This window comes from Colletotrichum gloeosporioides, assembly GCF_011800055.1.
Source record: "Colletotrichum gloeosporioides strain Lc1 chromosome Unknown consensus_104, whole genome shotgun sequence".
Lineage (NCBI taxonomy): Eukaryota > Fungi > Ascomycota > Sordariomycetes > Glomerellales > Glomerellaceae > Colletotrichum > Colletotrichum gloeosporioides.
In genome coordinates, this window is record NW_025544749.1 from 1 (window position 1) to 22,347 (window position 22,347).

The 22,347-nt window shown below is 40.4% G+C and overlaps 6 protein-coding genes across 6 annotated transcripts; 4 read left to right on the top strand and 2 right to left on the bottom strand.

The window, feature by feature from the left end:
* Positions 1-7,434: 7,434 nt before the first annotated feature.
* Positions 7,435-7,614, top strand: GCG54_00007933 (uncharacterized protein; the record flags this gene model as incomplete). The annotated part of the gene is made up of 1 exon (XM_045407907.1): positions 7,435-7,614. One exon carries the CDS (start codon positions 7,435-7,437, stop codon positions 7,612-7,614), a length of 180 nt encoding a protein of 59 aa, XP_045257040.1.
* An 805-nt stretch (positions 7,615-8,419) lies between these two features.
* Positions 8,420-9,697, top strand: GCG54_00007934 (uncharacterized protein; the record flags this gene model as incomplete). The annotated part of the gene is made up of 1 exon (XM_045407908.1): positions 8,420-9,697. One exon carries the CDS (start codon positions 8,420-8,422, stop codon positions 9,695-9,697), a length of 1,278 nt encoding a protein of 425 aa, XP_045257041.1.
* Positions 9,698-10,542: 845 nt separating this feature from the next.
* On the top strand, positions 10,543-11,511 carry GCG54_00007935 (uncharacterized protein; the record flags this gene model as incomplete). The annotated part of the gene is made up of 1 exon (XM_045407909.1): positions 10,543-11,511. The coding sequence occupies one exon, from the start codon at positions 10,543-10,545 to the stop codon at positions 11,509-11,511; it is 969 nt and encodes a 322-aa protein (XP_045257042.1).
* Positions 11,512-13,226: 1,715 nt separating this feature from the next.
* On the top strand, positions 13,227-14,420 carry GCG54_00007936 (putative quinate permease; the record flags this gene model as incomplete). The annotated part of the gene is made up of 4 exons (XM_045407910.1): positions 13,227-13,583; positions 13,642-13,689; positions 13,743-14,073; positions 14,128-14,420. 4 exons carry the CDS (start codon positions 13,227-13,229, stop codon positions 14,418-14,420), a joined length of 1,029 nt encoding a protein of 342 aa, XP_045257043.1.
* Positions 14,421-14,486: 66 nt separating this feature from the next.
* Positions 14,487-16,558, bottom strand: GCG54_00007937 (Choline transport protein; the record flags this gene model as incomplete). The annotated part of the gene is made up of 8 exons (XM_045407911.1): positions 14,487-14,655; positions 14,735-15,003; positions 15,057-15,367; positions 15,420-15,450; positions 15,502-15,743; positions 15,802-16,016; positions 16,068-16,259; positions 16,329-16,558. The coding sequence occupies 8 exons, from the start codon at positions 16,556-16,558 to the stop codon at positions 14,487-14,489; spliced, it is 1,659 nt and encodes a 552-aa protein (XP_045257044.1).
* Positions 16,559-17,460: 902 nt separating this feature from the next.
* On the bottom strand, positions 17,461-19,275 carry GCG54_00007938 (putative peptidoglycan-N-acetylglucosamine deacetylase; the record flags this gene model as incomplete). Its single annotated transcript, XM_045407912.1, has 5 exons — positions 17,461-18,298; positions 18,354-18,502; positions 18,553-18,648; positions 18,705-18,942; positions 19,001-19,275. 5 exons carry the CDS (start codon positions 19,273-19,275, stop codon positions 17,461-17,463), a joined length of 1,596 nt encoding a protein of 531 aa, XP_045257045.1.
* Positions 19,276-22,347: the final 3,072 nt, after the last annotated feature.

Below are 22,347 nucleotides of genomic sequence, written 5' to 3' on the forward strand. Positions count from 1 at the left end.
TAATAAGATAGTTTCTCTTAGTAGTACTATTAATAATATATTATAGTATTAGCTTATAAATATTTAGGTATATAAATAAAAACCTATTATAAAGAGTATAGCTAATAGCTTTTACTTACTATTATTTATATTAGTTTATAGGAATACCTAATAGGTAGTAGAGAGTATTAAAGAAGTATATAATCTATTAAAACTCTATTAACTAAGTCTATAAATTATTTAATACTAATAGTAGTATTATAAAGAGGGTATCTTATTTATTATTATTATTACTAATAGTTATAACTATAATATCTATAGTAGCTTAAATATCTCTATAATCTTAAGCCTTATTAAAAAAAGAATATATTTATATATCTATAAAAAAGATCTATTAGTTAATCTAATTATTAATTTCTCCTTCTACTTCCTTATCTTATTTATCTAAAAGCTTATTAAGCTTCTTAGAGAGGCTATTAGTAGTAGTATTCTATATATTTAGTATATATTAGATTTTAAAGTTAAATATATAGATCTATATAATCTATTAAATAATAAGAGCACTAAGGAGATTAGAAGCTATACTATTAATCTAAGCTATAAATATCTTTATATCTATCTTAATAATAAAATAGTAACTAAAGAGATAGTTATATACTTATTTTAATACTTTTAGAAAGCTCTAAAATTCCTTCTTTCCTATATTATAATTAAGCTCTACCTCTATTTATAAACTACTTTTATATTATAAAATATATCTCTTCTTATTAATAAATTAACTAAGTATAGCTCCCTATCCTATACTATTAATATTAACTACTAAATAGATAATACCTCTATTAAACTTATAATTAAGTCTAATAAGAATTAGAGATAATATAAATTTATATTTTAGTTTATTTATAGCTTTTTATTAATTAGAACTTTAAATAAACTTAATATCCTTCTTTATAAGCTCTATAAAAGGTTTAGTAATAGTTAAAAAGTAAATAACTTATATTTAGTAGAATAAAGTAATTCTAAGGAAAGTATATAGTTCTATAAGTCCTTTATAAACCTCTTATTTAGTTATCTTAATAATTTTTAACTATTTTAAGTATTAACTATTAATACTATATATATATCTAATAATAGCTATAGTAGTTTAAACCTATTAAGATTTATTTATTAAGATTAAGTACTCTATTAACTTAAAGTTAAGTAGTATTTTATTAATATTCTAAATATACTTAAGGATAAATTTCTATATTCTTAAGTAACTAAATACTTCTTTATTATTATACTATATTATAAAGCTTTTAATAGTAATATTATTAAAGAAGGCTTTATAATAATAAAGAATTAAGTTATATAGGATCTTTATTATTACCTTTATAAATTAAGTAATAAAGTTAGTAATACTTTATAGTAAAGTATATATATATAGTAATCTAATTAATATAGTAAATATTATAAGGTCTTAGCTCTTTATATCTAATAAAACTTAGTTATACTTTAAGAAGAAGTTAAATAGAGAGAGAAATTAATATATAGTAAAGTCTTCTAAAAACTTATCTCCTATTAGAAGTAAAGTTATATTTTAAAGTATAACTTTATTAATCTAAGTAACTAAATTAATTAAGTATATTTTCTTATCCTTTTTTCTTATAAAAAAGAAGGGGTTTTAGTATAATATATAACTTTCCTCTAGAATACCTTTCTATAAATAGTCTTTAAGTATCTAAATAACTTTAACTTTAAGTACTTTTAGGATTAATATATTTTAAGNAGTTTATTATACTTTATATAGAATAGTTTAAATAAATTATAGTAAAGTTACTAATAAGTAGATAGATCTATAATAGAAGAATTCTTATACTATAGCTATCTCCCTATTCTTTTAGACTTATATAAATAGAGCTTTCTCTTAATTAGTTAAATATAGTATAATACTAAATAGCTTATCTAGTTATTTTTAAATAAAACGCTCTCTTATTAGAATATTAAAGAACTTAGGTATAATTAAGTCTATAAAGAGGTCTTTAGTATATATCTTAAGCTTTTCTTAAACCTTAGTTTATATTTTAAGTTTCTACTTAAGGTTTCTTTTTAAAATAGTATTATTTAATAGTATATTATTAATAAAGTAGATCTTCTTATCTTTAGTTTTATATATAATATTAACTTTAACTATATTAAGAGGGTTTTAACCTCTATTTAAAGTTTTATAGAGAAATATTATTTTTATTTTTATAATAGCTTTATTTAGAAAGTTCTTACTCTATTAAGAGTAATAGAAAACTTAAACTTTCTCTTAAATAAGTTTAATACCTTATTTATTATTAAATTTAGAAATAGCTACTAATTTATAAACCTTAATTAATAAGAGCTATTCTAAAAGCTTAAAACTAAACTTAAACTTAGTAAAAGCTACTTTATATAGAACCTTTTTTTAGTATTTATCCTACTTAGATCTATTTATAAAACTAAAATAGTAAGTAGTATATTAAACTTTTTAAATTATTTAAGAAGTTTTAATAATATTTACTATAATAAAGTCTTTATATAAAAAGGCTTTATAGTAGAGTATAATATATTTTATAGTTTTAAACTATATAGTAATATTATTTTAAGGAAANAAAATATTTATTAAGTTACTATCTTATTAATTTAAAAGCTATTTATAAGACTTCTCTAATTTATTAAAAAATATAGTATTATTTAGTACTCTTACTATATTTAAGATCCCCTTAGTTATAGCTAATATATTAAGACTAGCTTTATATACTTCCTCTACTTATAATAAAGCTTTTTTCCTTTTTAAACTTACTTTAGATCTATAATAGTTTATTAATATCTTCTAGTTCTTATAGATATAGTTTAAGTTATAGTTCTTAAATTTAATAAGTTTAATAGTTATAGAAATAACTTTAGGAGTAATAGTTTATTAGATTAATATCTTAAGAATCTACTAAAAAAGTTTATTCTTATAATTAAAAGTATTTTTAATTTTATCTCTATTTTTAAATTTAGTTTATATTACTATATTTAAAAATAACTACTTAATATTAAGTATTTAAATATCTTTTTAGTTACTAATCTTATAATCCTCCTCTATAGTAGGATTTAAGGCTCTATCTATTCTTAATTCTAATAAATTAGTTACTATACTAAGTATAATAGTAGTAGTTTCTAGTTTCCCTCCTCTTTAGGAATATAGTAGAAGTTCTAAATCTTATTAAATATATCTAAGTTAAAGATAATATAGAGAAGGAAAGCTATAAACTAGTTAATAAAGAAACTAAAGGTATATTTTAATAAGTATTAAGTAATATAGTAGTAAAAATTACTATTAATCTATCTATCTATATAACTAAGCTTTATTTTAATATAATAAATAAAAAAGCTACTAAGGATTAAGCTTTTTAAGGTCTTATTAAATAAGCTAATAAAGAAACTTATATTAAGTATATAGTAGCTACTAATATATATATCTTCTATAATAGTACTTATAAACTATAGTTTTAATATAATATCTATAAAGCCTCTAATTATAACTAAAGTTAATATAACTCTATTTTAAAGTTTATTAAAGTTAATATAGTCTTTAGATATAATATTTACTATAGAGCTAATATTAATAATTCTTAACTATTCCTTAACTAAATAATATCTAATTTAAATAGCTACTTAGAAATAAGGTATAATAAAGTTATATATAGTAACTATATACTTTCTATTAGAGTAAAGTATAACTTTAAGTTAAGGTTATTAAAAGTCTTCTATAGCTAAAACCTTAATATTAGTTAGTTTAAAGCTTTATAATATTAAGATATCTACTATATTTATATTAATATAGTAGCTTCTTCTAATAAGTTATAGTTCTTCTATTAATATATTAGTACTACTTTTTATAGATCTAAAATTACTATTCTTAGGCTACTATAAGTTAGTTTTATATTCCTTATTTTATTTCCTTATAAGTTTCTTAATATTTACTTCTTAGTTTTTAATTTATATATAAGTATTAACTAAAGCTAAGTTAATAATAACTATATTACTACTATATATTTAGTCTTAATATTACTTTATATATATTATTATATATTAAAACTTAAGCTATTTATATTCTAGCTAGTTATTTAAGAGAAACTATTTTAATAGAGTAATATTACTTATCTACTTTTTACTATAAAAAGTTATAGCTTAAGAATAGGTTTCTTTTAAGTCTAAAAAGAGGGTTATTTAGTATAGCTTTTTAGTTTTTTTATAATAAGTAGGTCCTTATAACTAAGGTTATAAAAAGACCTATATAATTATTTTATTTTTAATTACTTCCTTAACTTAAGTACCTTCTATAAGTATAATACCTTATTAAGTTAAGATCTAGTTTATAAAATAAACCTTCTTTATTAAGGAGTTACTATATAAAGTATATTAGAAGTTATTATTCTTTATTTTAATAATAATATTAACCTCTACTAACTCTTTATCTCTTATATAATTAAGATTCNAACTATATAGCTATATATATACTTAATATTAATATAATTAATAGTAGTTATTAATACTTATTATTTAACCTCCTCTTATTCTCTCTAAGTTTTATCTACTATAATTATAGTTTCTTAATAATAAATAGATAATTCTAAGCTAAATACTTACTTTAAGTAGTATTTATTATAGAATTACTTTATTACTACTTCTAGTTAAGGGTATACTTTATTTTAGAGGATATAAACCTAAATAGTTACTAAATTAGGTATTAAGTTCTTCTATTCTTTATTAATAATACTATTTTAAATAATATTATAATTAGTATAAGAGCTAATATACTATCTCCTTAAGTAGTATATTACTTTAGTATTCCTTAAGTTATCTATAATATTATATTTAGCTATATAATATCTATTTATTTTATAAAAGTAGTAACTTCTAATCCTAAGTATATTATATTATATTTAGTTTATAGTAGTTAAACTTATAAATTAGCTAACCTCTCTTTACTATTTATAATTCCTTTATACTATAAATATTTAGTTTATATCTATAATATAACTATTCTATATTAATTTAAACTACTAGCTAATATTTATATTTAGCTTCTAAATACTAGCTATAAATACTTTTATTTATTCCTTAATATCTTTATTATTAAGAGATATTTAGTATATTTACTCTTAAAAAGTAATAACTTTATTAGAATTTACTATTTTTAAATTACTATATTACTACTAAATATAGGTAATTTATATAAACTAGTTAATAGGTTTAATAAAACTAATAATTAAGGAAGGAGTAATTACTTTTATAGCTTTCTTTTTATTAATATATATATAAGAGGTCTCTCTAGCTATTTATTTAATAATTATATACTTAATATTTAGTTAAAACTTTTAGAATAAGTTTATAATATTATAAAAGAGAGCTTTTATAATAACTTTAATAGCTCCTTTTAGTAAGTATTTATAAATAAAGTAAATAAGATCTTAGTCTTAATACTTTAAGAGTTCTTTTATAATAGCTTTATAATATAAGTTCTTAATATAATTAAAGAGGGTTATAATACTAATAATATCTATATTAGAGAGGGGAGGTTTATCTTTAATTACTTAAAGCTCTTTATTAAAGTCCTAATAGAAGCTTTTATCTATAATATTATATTAATTAATAAAAGTAATTTTAGTAACTTCTTAATTATTAAGGTTTTTAATTAGTAATTTAATACTTTACTTTAAGTTTTTAAGACTATAGAAGTAAACCTTTATTAGTTTATCCTTATTAATTTAATAGACTTTATAGGATTAAAAGTTATAAGTTTTAATAAAATCTATAATATTATTATTTATAAATATAAAAGTATTCTTATTTAGGAAGGGATTTATTATAATTAGTATAAGATATTAAAAGTATAACTCTATTAGTTATTTAATAATTCCTATTAGTTAATTTATAGAAATAAAATAAATATTATTAATAAGAGCTATAAGTTATTATTAAACTTTATAAATATTATTATTTAAAATATAGTAAGGATTAATACTAAAGGCTTATTCTTTACCTCTATTAGTTTTAGTATAGAGGTAAGTATTATTAATAGTATAGTTAACCTTAATAAAGTTAATATTAATAATTTAAGCTTATAAACTAGAAGAGCTATTAAATAAGTTATCTTTAGAAGTTAAAATTACTTTAATTTAATCTTAGATATTCCTAAATACTTTAGTTTAGATATTAAATATATTAGTAAACTTATTTTTAGTAGTAAGGTTATAAGGAGTTAGAATATCTTTATATAATATTTCTTTAATTATTTTAAATTATATTTTAGCTATAATAGTTATTAATAATTAAGATAGTAAATATATAAGTTATTATTTTTAAGTAATTAAAAATATTAGTCTTTTTAATCNCTTAAGTATTATTATTACTTTTTCTAAAAATATAATAAAAGAAAAGGAGATAAGAGAAAAAAGTATAACTAAATAAATAAGTATTATACCTCTACCTTTATTAATTTTAAGTTTAATTAGCTATACTATTTTAAATCTCTATAGTTAACTTTATATTCTTTCTTCTAAGTTTCTATTAATTAATTTATTAGAAGTTATATAAATTATTAATAACTTTATAGTAAATTTATTTTATTTTTTTATAATAAACTTATTAGTTCCTAGAAGTTATTTTATTTAAATATTATAAAGCTTTATATTCTTATTAGTTTAAAAAGCTTATTAAGTAGATCTAATTTAATTTTAATAGCTTATAATATTAAAGAGTAATAAGAGTAAAAATAAATAAAAATCTAATACTCCCTATTATATAAGCTATAATACTTTTAAGGTCTTTTTTAAAGTCTTTTTATATCCTTATATTCTTATTACTAAAGTTATACTTAGCTATTATACTTCTCTACTTATTATAAATTAAGTCTATAAATAACTACTTAACTCCTATTAATATATTATATTTCTTAGTATTATATAGTTAGTAATAATAGTTATAGTTATTATATATATTATATTAATCTATTTATTTAATATAAGAATAAGCTTTTCTCTAGTATTTCTTATAGATATCTAAAAGAAGAAAGAATCTACCTCTAAATACTATTAAAATAGTTATAAACTTAATAACTAAGAGCTATATAATATAGTAATATATATATACCCTTAAGTATATATAGTTACTATAGCTATATAACTTTATAGTTTTAAAACTTATAATTTTAAAAAAAAAAGGAAAAAACTTCTTATTTATTTTATAGATCTAAAATAAAAAGAATAGGATTAAAAACTTAAAAATTTATTAAAAAATAAGTAAATTCTCCTCTTAATCTATAAGGATTAATAATAATATCTAAGCTAACTTCTTACTTCTTAAAGGGGGCTAGTAATCTAACCTCTAAACGCTGAAAACGCTAAAAAATCTAGTAGGCCTACTAAACCCCGTTCTACCACTGAGTGTAACAAGTGTATGGACGCACTTATGCAGACTGCAATTTTTGAGGTCATGGGTTGTGGAGTTGCTGCTCTTGGCGTTAGCGCTCTCAGCGGAGGTGCCGCGTCTGCACTTGCTGCTATGGGCTTTCTTGCTTGCGACGGAACCGTCTACGGAAGCTATGAGAAGGGGCTGGTTGAATGCAGAGCGTTTTAAAGGGGGGATGCTCAGTCTGTCCAGTCACGAGACACACGCAACTTGTGTGTCTGTTTAAACAGGCCTATGTGTCTCGAGACGTCATCTGAGCTTTGGGAGAGTATCTCACCAATACCACAAGAACATGGATACTTGTTCCTGAATATCACCATTCAATATCATATTCTTCTTCTCTTATAATACAACTTAATGCAATTGGTTTCTACAATTTAAAGATCGCACAAGTGTTTTTAGATTACGAAGAAGCGGCAAGGTGTGAATTTGCCGACAAGAACCCGTCTCGGCAAAGATGCAAGTTCGCCGTTTCCACCGTTGGCACGTTCGAGTCATCAGCTAGGTCTCTGGTATCGGCGCCGACACCAAGAACCGAAGAAACTCTATCAATACTGCGAAATTTAACAAAATTTTGCTTATATTAGTGCAACATGCGCAGGAATTGATTTCGATTTATTGAAGCGGTCATGTTGCTTAGCAACTTATGATAAGTTCCATTGTGTACAATTTGCGGGGAAAATTCGGCCTGGCGATATTTTGCCGCCTCAATATGCTTCAAGTGACTGCCTCGGCACTTCATCAGGTCTCCGTTCGATTGTCTTAGGTATCCGATACTCTCGAACTCTCCAGGGGCTGTGTGTCATAGAAAGACCACAAAAAACATGCACAACCGGCAAAGGACTTGGGCGCCGATTCATGAGGTTATAAGTACTAGTGATTATTTCCATAGCTCCTGTAATCGAAAATCATACACAATATTCCCTTGCCATTTCAATCTTTCGGATCATTATCGAAATTTCTTTTGCTCATTATGACGATCACTCACTCCCACCATCTCAGCGATCGCCGCCTCATCAAGTCAACAGCATCAGCCGCTGCCGTTTGTGTTCAAAATCTTGGTTGCTGGAAGGCTGCAGTTAATGAGATTCAGTCTTGGCCAGAATACACATGTCAGCCGTTACGAGCTTTACCTCATGCTGCCAACAGTTTGGGAGTTGGCAACATCTTTGTCAAAGATGAGAGCAAGCGATTCGGCGAATCTCTAGGCTCTTTCAAAGCCTTGGGTGCACCATACGCTGTTTACTCCATCCTTGCAGACGAAGTTCTTCGCCAGACTGGAGCTAGGCCATCGTCCACAGAGTTGCGCAGCGGAAAATACGGCGCGTTCACTCGGAACGTGACTGTATGTGTCGCGACGGACGGCAATCAGGGCCGAGGACTCGCATACGGTGCCAAGATATTTGGCTGTCGATGCGTGGATTACATCCATAGTCATGTGAGCCAAGGCCGTGCCAATGCGATGACAGATCTCGGAGCGTTGGTCATTCGAGTTGATGGAGAGTATGAGGAGTCAGTTCGTCGGGCAAGGGAGGATGCCCACATGAACGGTTGGCATTTCGTCAGCAGTACCTCGTGGTCTGACTTCGATGAAATCATTCCGAAGACTGTCATGAATGCCTACATGGTCGTGGTCGAGGAGACGCTCCAAATGCTGCCCTGCGCAGGGGACATTACCCATGTCTTTGTTTGCGGTGGAGTGGGTAGCATCGCGGCAGCGGTCTTCATGGGCCTTTACAAGCACTTTCAGGAGCTTCAAGACCTGGGTCACCCTGTTCAGATTCCACGTTTCGTCGTTATCGAGCCAAACCAAGCAGACTGTTTGTTGCAAAGTGCCAAGGCGGGAGAAATGCGCCAGTCCTGTGGCAGCCTGCGCACTCTCATGGCTGGCTTGGCTTGTCGAGGCCCGTCTCCGGCAGCATGGAAACTTCTTGAATGGCTTGCTAGCGACTTTGTCTCAGTTTCTGACTCAATTGCGGTTGATGGGATGAGATATCTGGCGGAGGGGTGCGAAGGAGATGTCCCTGTGGTTTGTGGGGAGTCGTCAGCTGCGAGCATGGGGCTTCTTCTGAGCTCCAGTTCTAACAAGGCTTTGCGCAAATCCCTTGGTCTGAATGAGCAAAGTCAGTGTCTTCTGTTTGGTCTTGAAGGTGCGACAGACCCCGAGATATATGAGGATTTGGTTGGACGCACGCCTCAGACAGTTTTCGAAGCGCAGAATAAGTTCTTGGCGACCCAGACGGAAGGTTGATTGAGTATTCTCGTTCTCGTCATTATTTTATTACAACTCGGAATCAATTTTCTCAGTTTTCGGTTGCAAAAATAAATATCTTGTCAATTCGTTTGGGATACACCGTTAGACTAAGTCATGCCGAGCACTTCAGTCCAACAAATGATGTCCATCGGTAATTTTCGGTGATAATTCGCTGTTCCCAGTTCTGTGAGATAAATCTTCCGGAGTTAAGTGCAAGCTCTCTCTTTTCCATTGGGACTTCATAAGACCACCCGGAAACCTCTCCATGTAGATGTTGTGTTGTTATGCTGGAGACGCGCCGGTGGTTGTTTACATGATGGGAAGAGTGACATACCGCCACTTTAGGATTAGTACGTCTGTTTTTAGACACCCATTGTGCCGAGATATCTGCTCCTGCAGGCTCGTCCAGTCTTCATTGAAGAGACGAGTGAGTTGACTCTGCCTTCGAGTCGTGCATCGATGGAGCTTCAACTTGCCAAAATATAGCGATCCCAAGAAATTGTCTCAAGCCTTACCTCGCTTGTCAGCTGGTGGTTGCGAGGCGCAAACAATCGATCATCCATGGGTAGCGCTTGGTTGCCCCACATTCGCATATCATCGGAGCTCTAGCGCTCAAGCGCCCAACCTCGGCTGTTTGTTGTTTGTCTTACCCCCTTACGGCCAACTCACCGAAATCACACTGAAGCTCCCCGCCAAACATGAACGATTACTGATCATCAAGAATCAATACATTAACCAGCTTTTGGGCTCGTCCGATAAGCTACACTCTAAATTCGGTGAAGGGTGCCATTATTGAAACCATCACTCCAAGTTCCCAGCGCTTCTACGAACCTAACCCCACCATGGCCACCTTGCAAGAGCAGGTCGCCGCGGACGACCTCGGTTCTGACAGGTTTGCCAGCCGCATTAACCCTGGGCGCATGGGAAATGCGCAAAACATCGCCTACGGAGGGTGCACTATCGGGTTCGGCATCTCATCAGCATGCCACACGGTTGAACCCAAGTACCTTCTCTATTCAGTCACCGGCAACTATCTTGGTCCAGCCTTGACGGATCGGAAGCTGAAAAGTACAGTTCGCAGAGTTCGCGACACCAGAACCTTCGCGACAAGACTCATTGAGATCAGCCAGGACCAAGATAATGGAGAGTCGCGACTGTGCATGATCATGCTGGCGGATTTTCAGGTGAAAGAGCCTGCTTCGCTATTGTTGTACTCAGCACCGCCATCAAGGTCATATTCTCCGCCAGAAAAGGGTCTTCTCCCGACTGAGGCAGCGGAGAAGCTGGTCAGGGAGGGCGTCGTATCAGAGAAGCTGGGCAAGCTGTACCTCGTTACTTTCGGTCTGAACGCCCGCTTCCTCGAAAGTCGCATGACGCCTGAGGGCGTTGCCCCCAACAATCTCCACGGCGTGGCCAAGAAAGCCAAAACACCCCAAGATGGCCTTCCTCTGACTTCCAAGACCACGGCCGATTGGCTTCGGTCTCGCCATCCGATGGAGCGACTTCAAGACCGGTTTGCCGGCCTAGGCTTTGTCCTAGATGGGGCGCTGTCTTTCATCCCTCTCACACACAACTACATGTTCCTAGACGACGCTGCAGCGTGCTCTAGTCTTGACTTCGCGCTCAGATTCTTCACTGGCGAGATAGATTTGGACAAGTGGCATCTCAGAGAATTGAAAACCATTACAGGACGCGATGGGAGGACGTACACCGAAGCCAGACTTTGGGATCAAGATGGGAACATGGTCGCAAATATGACCCAGCAGTCTATCATGAGACCTTTGAAGAAGGCAGCCACGGCCTCTCTTTAGAGATTCTCGGTTTAGTTGCCAGCGCTCAGCCTGTGTATACGCAGAATGGGTTATTAATCAACAGCGAGCCCAGCGAAGTTTACGTGGGTTGGCTTATAAAGAGAGTAACATAGACCTCTGGACGACCATGTCTCTCAGACTCCATATGTTTTTATGAATATACATTTCCTAGGTAGAACCGGAATCATTGTCTCTTCGCTTTGAAGACCCTTGCTCTTGCTTGGACTCTCATCCATCTTAGGAAGGTGAGGCTTGAGCTAGATATCGCTTTCAGTTGGTGTTGCTAGCCTTACTCCTGAGAGTTTCACGCTGCATCGGATACTTCCGAAAGAACATTCGGTCGTCTCTCTGCACTTTTGACACTAATATGTGATAAGTAGCCTCCTGTGCCGTTGTTCCGTGTTTCCGGAAAGTGACGGATTTAATTGAAACAACCGAATGACGTAGATGAGGATTGTGTTCGGTGTGGTCCTGATCCAGTGAGTCGATAAGGTATCTTACACGTTAGCGATTTTGTTCTTTCCTTCCCTCTTCTTGCTTGAAACTTAATAAGCAGACATGATACCCGCTGTAGGTTCGTGCCAATTAGACGTCGCCAGTTTCATTACGTGCGAATTGCAGTACGGATCTCAGCAGCTAGCCTCCGCCTGGAACGGCCGGGAACATCCAAACTACCCTCGTACGACGTTTCGTTCAATGGGTCGTCAGGTTCATCTGTATTCGTGATGAACTTGCCTGCATTTCTCGTGCTGTCATCCGCGGCAGCCGGCCAGCATGGCGGACAACATATGTAAGCATTTCGGAGCTGTACCGATAGTATTGCCGTCCATCCGAGTGAAAGATTCTAAGCATGATAGCATGAGGCTACAGCAATTCTCAGTAATGCTTTGCCATAAAGGCCTCCTGAGACTCAATGACTCGACCTTCTTCGTCAAAACCACTACCATCGGTAAGAACCGATGTAGCCTGCGGGGCATCATGCCATCGGCGCTGCCCCGAAAGCCAAACCTGGGGACTGAAAATACATGCGGGGTAGTCTGAGTCCGTGAATCTGGGGAAATTGGGGTACGAGGGTTTTGCAAGTAAATGACACGCCGTATTATAATAGCCTCCTCCGGGTTGGTCGAATTGGTGTAGCCATTTCGAGCGTTCAGGATATTTGCTATCCAGTTGCCAGCCTTTACGTTACAAAATGGACGCTCTCAAAAAGTCATCCCTTGCGAAATATGTCAATGGCGTAAAATCATTGCCTTCCGGAATTTTTAACTGGCATCTGTTTGTCACTGTGGCTGCATTTGCGCTAGGGGGCTGCCCGAAAGGTTGTATTTCACCACCACCTAGTTTCAAGCTTTGATGTCTTTCACTAACTAGCCATATCTTTGATAGGATGGGACGAAGGAGCTGCTGCTTCAATCACCGAGCTCGAATCATTCAAACACGCTTATCACCTTGGAGGCTCGAATAGCAAAACAACGATTTCTAACCTCGTCTCGTTCGTCAACATCGGTGCAGGCGTCGGAGCATTTCTGTCCTTTTTCCTCAACGACAAGATTGGACGTCTTTGGTCGATGCGCCTCTATCAGACAATTTATGCTGCCGGATCTTTGATATCTTGCTTCTCTTACGGAAACCATGGCGTACTTTATGTCGGACGCATCATTGCCGGGCTGGGAATTGGTGCTTGCACGGTTGTGGGCCCAATGTCCATCGCTGAAATGGCCCCAAAGAGCATTCGAGGTCTAATGACCTTGTGGTTCAACGTCTGCATGTTGGGAGGCCAGGCACTGGGCATTTTCACAGTGTTTGGCTGCAGCACCAACATTTCATCGGAGCACAGTCTTCAGTACCAGATTCCCTGGTTCGTTCAGACCTTTGTCCCCGCAATCGCTGTCGGCTTGTCATTCTTTTCAGTTGAGTCGCCGAGGTGGCTCGCCATTCAGGGAAAGCAGAAGGATGCCCTTGACGCTCTGGTGAAGCTCCGTGGTTTACCAGCTGATCACCCATACTTGGAGGAGGAGTATGCCTTGATCGAAACCCACTTGGATGATGAGAACCAGCAGTCTGGGGCAGGGGTATTTGTCTATCATGAAAGAGACTTTTATGGTACGGTCGAATCTCCGCCGGGTGCAGTTGACTATCGTTGCCTATATCCTTGCCCAATTTTCCGGCGCCAACTCGGTGAGTAAACTGACCTCAACTGGCGGACCCCGTTTGCTAATTGGCAACTTCAGGTTACCAACTATCTTCCAACGATCTTCGGCTACATTGGAGTTCAGGGTGCTGGTGTCAAAGTCTACTCTTCGGGCTTATACGCCGTTGCGAAGATGATTTGTTGTCTTGTCGCCTCCCTTGTCTTTGTCGATGTCCTCGGCAGACGAAAGTCTCTCATTATCGGCATTACAATTCAGGCTGCTTGTCGCGCCTACCTCAGTGGCTATCTGAAGTACTTTACCAAAGACCCAGACTCAGTACCGAAAGGGGCATCAGACGCTGCCATCGGCATCATCTACATCCACGCTCTTGGATGGGCTGTGGGACTTTATACTTTACCATACCTGTTCGGTGCGGAGCTTTAGCCTAATCGTATTAGATCGTTTGGTGGTGCGTTGTCCCAAGGATTTCACTGGTTGTTCTATTTCGCCATCACAAAAGCAACACCGAGCATCCTGAGCAGTATGGACATCTGGGGTGCCTTCTTGTTCTTTGTCGGATGGTGCATCCTTGCCTTCATCTACACGCTGTTCTTCATTCCTGAAACGAGTGGCTTGAGCTTGGATGAAATGGATGCCATTTTCCAGCGACCCATGCACAGGATGCGACAAGCAGCATCTGGGAAGAGTGAGGAGGAGCGAATCGGCAGGCGAGTCTCGGTTGAAAAGGAGGCAGTGGCCCATCTTGAAAGGGACTAGATCAAGAACGAAATGAGCAACACACTATCTCCTCAGTTCGCATCCATCACCATGAAAATTGCGGCTTCATTGTGTCTCAAGCAGCGGGGTGTGCGCATCTACTGTAGACCCTCGTAAATGCTTTCGTCTCCTTGACGCGAGCGTAGCTTTGTCGATGCTTGGCCCGCGGAAGACACCCTTTCTCGAAAACACCCACCCTAACCAAGTCAAGAAGAACAACACCGATGCAACAATGCTGTGAATCATTAGCTATCAGGCTCCACCAGGGACTATCGACTGCCTTTGGTCCTTCCTGTGCAGATATAGTCACTGACCTGTTGTAATTCATGTTGAAAGGTGTTATTGGATATTCGGTGGGAAGACAGCAGGCAATTACCAGCAACACAGTCCAGATTGTCGATATGAAGTTGACAGCGTAGCCAAATCGTCCCAAGCTGAATGGCCGCTCAGGAAGAAGCTCGTGACGATCCACGAATAGGAGAATGGCCTGTGGGATGACGTAGGATCCGACTAGAAAGATGATAGAAGCGCTCACCATGAGCTCAAATGCCGTCTCTGACCCAACGAAGACCAATCCATAGACCTAGTAACTCCTTAGTTTTGGTTTCTCTCTGGCGCAAAACGAAGAACTCTTACGATGGAAAATGCCGCCTGTATTATGACAGCGTTGAGAGGCATTCCGAATCTTGGACTTATCTGCTTCCACAAATCGGATCGCGGAAAGCATTCGTCGCGTGCAGCAGACCAAAGTGCTCGGGATGACCCTGTTATGATTGCGACCACGCAAGCGAAGAAGCATACCGCGAAGGCGACCATGAGAAGTACGGTTATGACTCGACTGTCTGTTGCTTGATAGTATAGCTGGATCAAAGGAAGTCCACTAGGGGCATTCAGAATCTCATCAATATCCTTGATGACGAACATGCAAGTGCATGCAAACGGGAAAACTGGAATCTCATTAGTGCGAAAAGTATCGTGGCCGCAGGGCTCGAACAATACCTGTTGCCAGTCCGATTATTACTGGGTACATCTGAGTCCTGTTAGCACACTCTTGCGGTGAGCGAATTGCGGGAATACCCACGATCACTTTGGGGGCAGTAACAGTGGGATTCGGGATTTCCTCCGTCATGTGGACACCGGCATCTGTTCCAAGGAACCCGTAGAGATTGTTGACGAAGCAAAGCACCCATGCGAGAGAGTGACTTTCCCATCCGCTGGATATCGTGTTGTCCGTAAATACCCACCTGGCTAAGTTGTAGTTGGGGTAACTGCAGAAGAGCATTGTAATAGTTGTTACTACTAGGGTTGCCATAGAAAATACGACTTTCCTCGGCAGTTAGTCGAGAGCTTTACCATCTCCGAGGGAATCTCGCAGACGTACAGATGAAACCAGTCAAAGCCGGTAGTTTCCGGGCTCCAAGAGTGTTGATAGTGGCTCCAAGTACCATGATAGCCACATAAACAAGATACTTGTGCCATGGGTCGATGGTGTAGTCGGGATTGATGAACTGCACAATGGATAGGACCATGCCAGAGATGAAGTTGGATGTACTTGCGCCTCCAAGCCAAATGCCTAGTACACTTATTACGGCAGTGCTTTCCGGCGAGTTAAGAATAGTTCATGAATTTCAGAACGTACTGACTTACCTGTACGAAATGAATGGCCCCCATTTCGGGGGAGACAGGATAAAGGCCCAGTAGTATTGCCCGCCGGCGACGGGGAATGCAGAAGTCAACTCGGCCATCCCCAATGATACAATACCAATGAACAAAGCCGCAGGAAAGAGCATGAATATGCTGCCAGCAGATGATCCCTGCTTAATACCATTGCCGATGGCACTGCATAGGACAACCAGTCAGTTACGTTACTGTGGGATGTCTGGAGAACCTGAGATTTGAGATGCTAACCTGGCGAAACCATTCCATGTGCATATTACAGCATAGGACAGAGCCAACAGAGAAAACGTAGAGAACTGCCTCGGCATCTCTCGATGGTAACCAGATGCCTCTAATTCCGCATCATCGTAGTTGGCCTGGTCATCGATATCTTCAATCGGAGGTCGGGCTGATGTGCTGGGTGTCACTGTCACTCGTCCCTCAGCATCCTGACCAGGTCTCAATCTTGAGGCCGATTTCATTGCAGCCAGTCGTTCTTGCCAAAGGTTACGGCATGAGGTCCTAGATGCAGCGTTGGACGACTGAGGAAGGTGGTAGGGACTGGGTTTTGTGTCGGCGATGTCGGCCTGACTCAAGGATCCGCTCCCCGCAACGCTAGTAACACTCGCTAATAGCCCGTGACCTACAGCAGTCATCCCAGCAGCGATAAGCATCTTTTTCGCTATTGCTCACTGAGACAATCGGGCACCTTATCAACCCTCAGTCAAACTTTCCAGGGAATGAAATCCAGCAGCCTCGGGACGACAGCTGGCGGCCGGATATCAAGTCCTTGAATAAGACCGACCCGGGAACGGCCGGTGCGGCGCCACTCCGGGCGCAGCAGTCGACCAACTCCCTCGGCCGCGTGAAATAATGGAAACCGAAAGCCGTGAATGATCATTCGCACGTCACGGGACCTGCTTGTGTTCACGGTTTCCTCTCAAATTGCTGCAAAGCCAGTGTCTTGGAACAAAAACAGTACTCGGCGTAAAGTGTTCGAAGGAGGAAAGGAGGCTTGCGATGTGAGATGAGTTTGGAGATTTTGCAGCTTCGAGAACCTGTTCATCACGTCCATCATGCACAGTGAGAGCCAGTGTATCTTGAATGGTCAAGTGACTGAATTTTATGTGTTCACATCTTTATTGAATGTATCACCTCAATGCCTTTCATATACCACAGTCCATTTCATCATGGTAGTCAATTAAGCCCTTTTTACAACCACCGAGCATACCCTAAACTCCTTCATAAGCCGGAACCTAAGAACTTGTGTTCCATTAAGACATTACACACTAAAAGTAGTCCACGTCTCATCAAAATGAGGGGATAGAAGAAGAAGAAGTCATGAGATCGATCAAGCACACAGCATTTCGTGCAACTGAATTACTCAGTTGCATGTGCCAAAGGCAGGCTGGCACCCCGTGCCGCAGTGGTCGGTAGTGCTTCCACACCAACCATACTGGCTACAGCACGTGGCGCCAGGCTCCCTAATGCACGTTGTACCGCCCTGGGTCGAACCACAGCGGCCGTTGGTGCTCACCGGCGGAGTACCTGAAGGCCCGTTAGCCGAGCTGACGGGAGTAGATGAGCTCGCAGGGGTCGATGACGACGGCGGCGCAGAGCTCACACGTACACTCGAAGCTGACGCGCCCGAAATGGCACAGGTGCCGTAGAGGGGCTGGCAGGACGCGCCGCAGTGATCGGCGGTGTTGCCGCACCAGCCGGCGGAGGAACAGCACGTGGCGCCGGGCTCGTTGACGCAGGTCGTGAAGCCAAAGTTGGGGCCGCAGCGGCCGTCTGTGGAGGGCGTCAGGGTTCCTGTGGGAGAAGCGACGGAGGTGCTGAGGGTAGTGGGAGTGACGCGGGTGGTGGTCGTGCCGGAGCTGGGCGGGGCGTCGCCAACGGAGCGGTACCAGTTCTCCTGGGGGTCGCCGAGGCACTCTCCGACAGTGACGGACTTGAAGCCGTTGCGGAAAAGGGACTCGAGCATGTGGTCTGTCAGGTTGTAGACGGACTGGTAGACAGGGTCGTGCTCGATTTGCAGCCACTTGGTGTTGGCGGGGTCCTTGCCTTCGACGTTGTCGTCCCAGATGTCCTTGGAGTCCTGGATGAGCTCCGGGCTGTCGTGGAGGTAACCCTCAGTGTCCAGGTTGAAGTAGGTGATATGGTAGCCGAGGTCATCCAAGTAGCCTTCACAAGTAGCGTCACAGGCGGAGTAAGGTGGTCTATAGATGTCAGCCAGGTCTTCTTTGCAGAGAGAGAGAGAGAGTTGTAGCATACCTCATGTAAGTCGGGAAGTAACCCAGCAGGTCGGCGAAAGCGATCTCATTGTAGATCATCTGGTTGCGGAACTTCTCTGCACTAATGGTCGTGAGTCTCTGGTGAGACCACGTGTGGCTAGCAACCTGGTGGCCCTCGGCGATCATGCGCTGGCAAAAGTCAGTTTGCGATTCCAGAATTCTGGAACGAATTCACGTACTCTGATCAGAGCAGGCCAATTGGTGGTCGGGTCGTTGATCTTGCCCTTGCCGAGGTTGTTGCCGGTGATGTAGAAGGTAGCCTTGGCATTGTACGCCTACACAGAGATCAGCCAAACTCATTCGTCAGAGTACCTGCCTGATAAAGACGTACCTTCAGCTTGTCCAGCAGATCCTCGGTGTAGATGTAAGGTCCGTCATCAAAACTCAAAGCAATGTCACCGTACTGCTCGCAGTGATAGATGGCCTCGCCGTAAGGCACCGGGCCAACCTTGGTGCGAGCGACGTTGGTCGTGTCCGGCCCGTCTGGGCGGATGTTGGCATCACATGCCGGGCCGTACTCAATCATGCACGACGGCGCAGAGCAATAGAGATACCCTTGACCGCACCATCTGCCATACATTTCAATATCCACGTCTTGGAAACATCTGGGGCAGAGACATGACTTACCCTGCGCTGGAACAGCAGTATCCATCGTCGCAGACCTGGTTGTCGTAGTCCGGACCGCAGCGGCCCACGGACTGACGCGCCTCCAGCTCCGACGCCGCTGGCGCCGGCTCAACTTCCGCAGCGCGGCGCTGAATCTGGCGACGGGCCGCAGTGAAGTCCTGCATGGCGCGTCTCCCAGTCATGATCTGGGGCACGGGAAGCCTGTCGCCAGCATCGGCGCCGTGTGCAGCGACTAAGCCGAGACCAGCCGCGAAAGCGAAGGTGGTGAAATGCATCGTGAAAGTATGCGGGAAGTACAACTTGGGGTTGGTAACGAATGATTTGTCCCCGTGGACACACACAACACCGCTGAACGAATGGACTATGGCAAGGCAAAATTCAGTGAAGAACAGGGCCAGGCCAAATGGGACAATGTACACAAAAGCAGGAGGTGAATCTACCGAAAACACTGCTTTTGGCAACTAATTACACCGTGGACCGGAAGAATAGCAAAGCGGACCAGGCGGCTCGGGGCCGGAAAGTGTGTTTTATAACGGAAGGGCATGTTCATCTGATCGGGTGAGCAAGCTACCTTGGGCATGTAGGTAGTCTCTCGGCTGAAAATACGACCCTACGCAGGCGGCGTGAGAGATCGGCCGCAGCGTGCTTGGCTCCAGCTCGGACGGGGGAGTAATTACAGCGAGGAGGTCTCTGCCGGAGAGAAACGCGACGTTCTGTATGTGCGTGTACATTGCTAGTCATCCCCGCATGGCGGTAGACGCCTGTACCGTGGAGCGAGCTTCCAATGAGACATGGGTGCTTCGAGGCGGCGGTGGCTCCCCGTTGGTCGGGGCCCTCTGCCGGCAAGTGACTATTTTAGTCACCTCCATCTGATAATACGAGGGCGAACAAGAGAAAAGCAAGGAGCCTGCAACGTGAAAAAGATTTGGGGATGGTTCTAGCGCAAGTAGCTGAACAAATCCCCGAACGTCACGGGTCACTGGCGGCGGTCACGAACAGAACTGGCGGTGATTCAGGACGCCACTGGGCATCTAGGAAGACAGTTCTGACATGGCTTGAAGATGTCAGGAACGTTCGTGAGTGTGTGATGGATGTCCCGACTACGGCCACCAATCTTGGCACTCTGGTGCCTGACTACCTGTGAGATGTGTAATTGGAGGCGGCGCAGGCAATATTGAATCCATACATGGCCTTATTGTGTGCCTAACACAAGAGATGGTGTACAGACACCCGTCGTTTGAGGTACCAAGGTAAGCCAAGAGAGCCTTCATCGAGCACAGGCTGACTGGACGTAAGCCGACGTGGATCCGAAGACAGGCAGGTCAGCCGTTGTGGAGTCGTGAAGAGCGTCCAAATCGATCGAGGAGTGCGTCAAAAGCAAAAAAGACCAATATGAGAAAACGAGGATGGTTATTGAGGCGACAAGGCTGGGCGTTGGTGCTGATGCCGAGCCCGCGTACAGCATAGTAACGTGCCTTGCAGATCAGCCGAGTAATAATGCTGTGGACAACAATGGTATGATGGCCTTAGATTCCTTTGATGGAGCTGCTTGCATATTGTCCTGTTGCCCGGCTGTTGTTGACGCACAGCAGCCTGGGCTATATTGGAGAGGGGCCTCACTGTGATGTCTCCAGCTTTTTCTCATGTAGGTGAGATGGGGCCAGGATGGGCTGTGGATGATGAGATGCACTCGTTTTTCTGCAGTTGGATTAGTGAGGAGGGACGATGGATGGGTGAGTGAGATGGAGACTTGAAAAGTGCTGTGCAGCAGTGAAGCAGCGAGCCGGGGGCGGAGAGCGGGGCAGGCGATAATTTGTGGGGCGGGTCCGAGCTGCTCTTTGTCTCATAAGAGAAAGTGCATAAACAGCATGCATCAATCGAGGAAATACCCTGGAACCCCTTTTGGAGGCTATTCCCCCGATTATTGCCTCCCGCCCCGGGTCCATGGTCAGCTCACCTCCTTAACATGCTCTACCGAAGGTCAAGCTACTCGCTCCGCGCCTGCCACGTCCCACGAGCGCCCCTGACCTGCCGAAGTATTGGCTTGGCAGCGCTCGGTGTGTGCCTTTCTGGGGCCTTTGTATGGCATCTTCAGGCGTCAGATCGCATCTTTCCAGCACTTCGCTGCTGTTTTTTCAGGCCGTGTCTGCCGAAAAGATGACCCGGACCAGGGGTTCCTCGCCATCGGCTCACTGAGTCTGGCGAGGGAAGCTTGCCTTACTCGAAGCTTTCTGGCGCTTGCTTGGCAGTCAGCTTCACGTTGGATTGTGACAGTTGCCACGAAACGTGCACGTTTTGCTCGCGCGCGGCTGTGTCTCTGACTCTGAGTCCTTGTTTTTGTTTTCCTCCTGTCCTGGTTGTGGTTCCTGTGATGTGACGCTTACGGTGGGATTGCAGAGCCCTTTGCCGGCTGGCTCCCTTCAGTTAGCCTCCCATCATGTCGGCAAAGGAACCCCCCGATGCTCGATTGACAGCAACGTCGGCCACCATTCTGGCTCGTCATGCCAAAAGGACGCCCCAGTTTCCTGCAGACACGGGTTTGCCCAGGCTTGAGACACTGGCCAACCGCCAGCCGTTGCAAGGGAGGCTGCTCTCTGAGACCAGTCTGGGTTCTCAATCCGCCGTTCCCACGTTGCCGTCGCGGCCGTTGCTACCAGAGTGGTAACAGCACCTGAAATGGACGATTCCATCACGCCTTCACCGGATCACGAAACTCGACGAGGTGGCAGTTTACCCCCGTGAATTGCCTCTTACAGAAAGAAACAAGAACCTTAACTCCGGGCTCGGTACCCGCTCGTCGGCATGGGATAGGGTTGGCTCGCTTCGCACAAGTCCCGTCGCTGTGTTGTAACTCACTGCAACCCGCGCATGTTGCCTCTGGGTCGAGTACGCCCTCTGCGTATGCTGCATCACGGCGCAGCAGCTCGCGCAGGGTGCAGCTCACCGCATTCGGTTGCACATTCGCACAAAAGGGAGAATTAAGGGACCGGGGTTGCATATATGGTTAGCAACAGTGAGAAAATCGAAAAAAAAAACTTTTCACTTCATGTTGCCGGCATGATCGCCCGGCGACCTTTTGTTCGACGTCGAGGCTGATGCCAAGGAGCTGAGATGGTATGATATGACGATGGCTGGCAGTATGAGGGGTCTGAGTGCATAATATTGCGCGCTGGCAGCTGCGGAGGCATGTGGCCTAGCCCTTTTGTGTCATGGCGGTCATTCATATTCCATGTCGTGTGTGTTGTGATACCAGATGTTTTTTTTTTTCCAAGACAGTGACAAGCCTTGTCATGTGTGAGACATCGTACCGGTCGCTGAGAAGATTGGTGGCTGGAATACGATGAGAT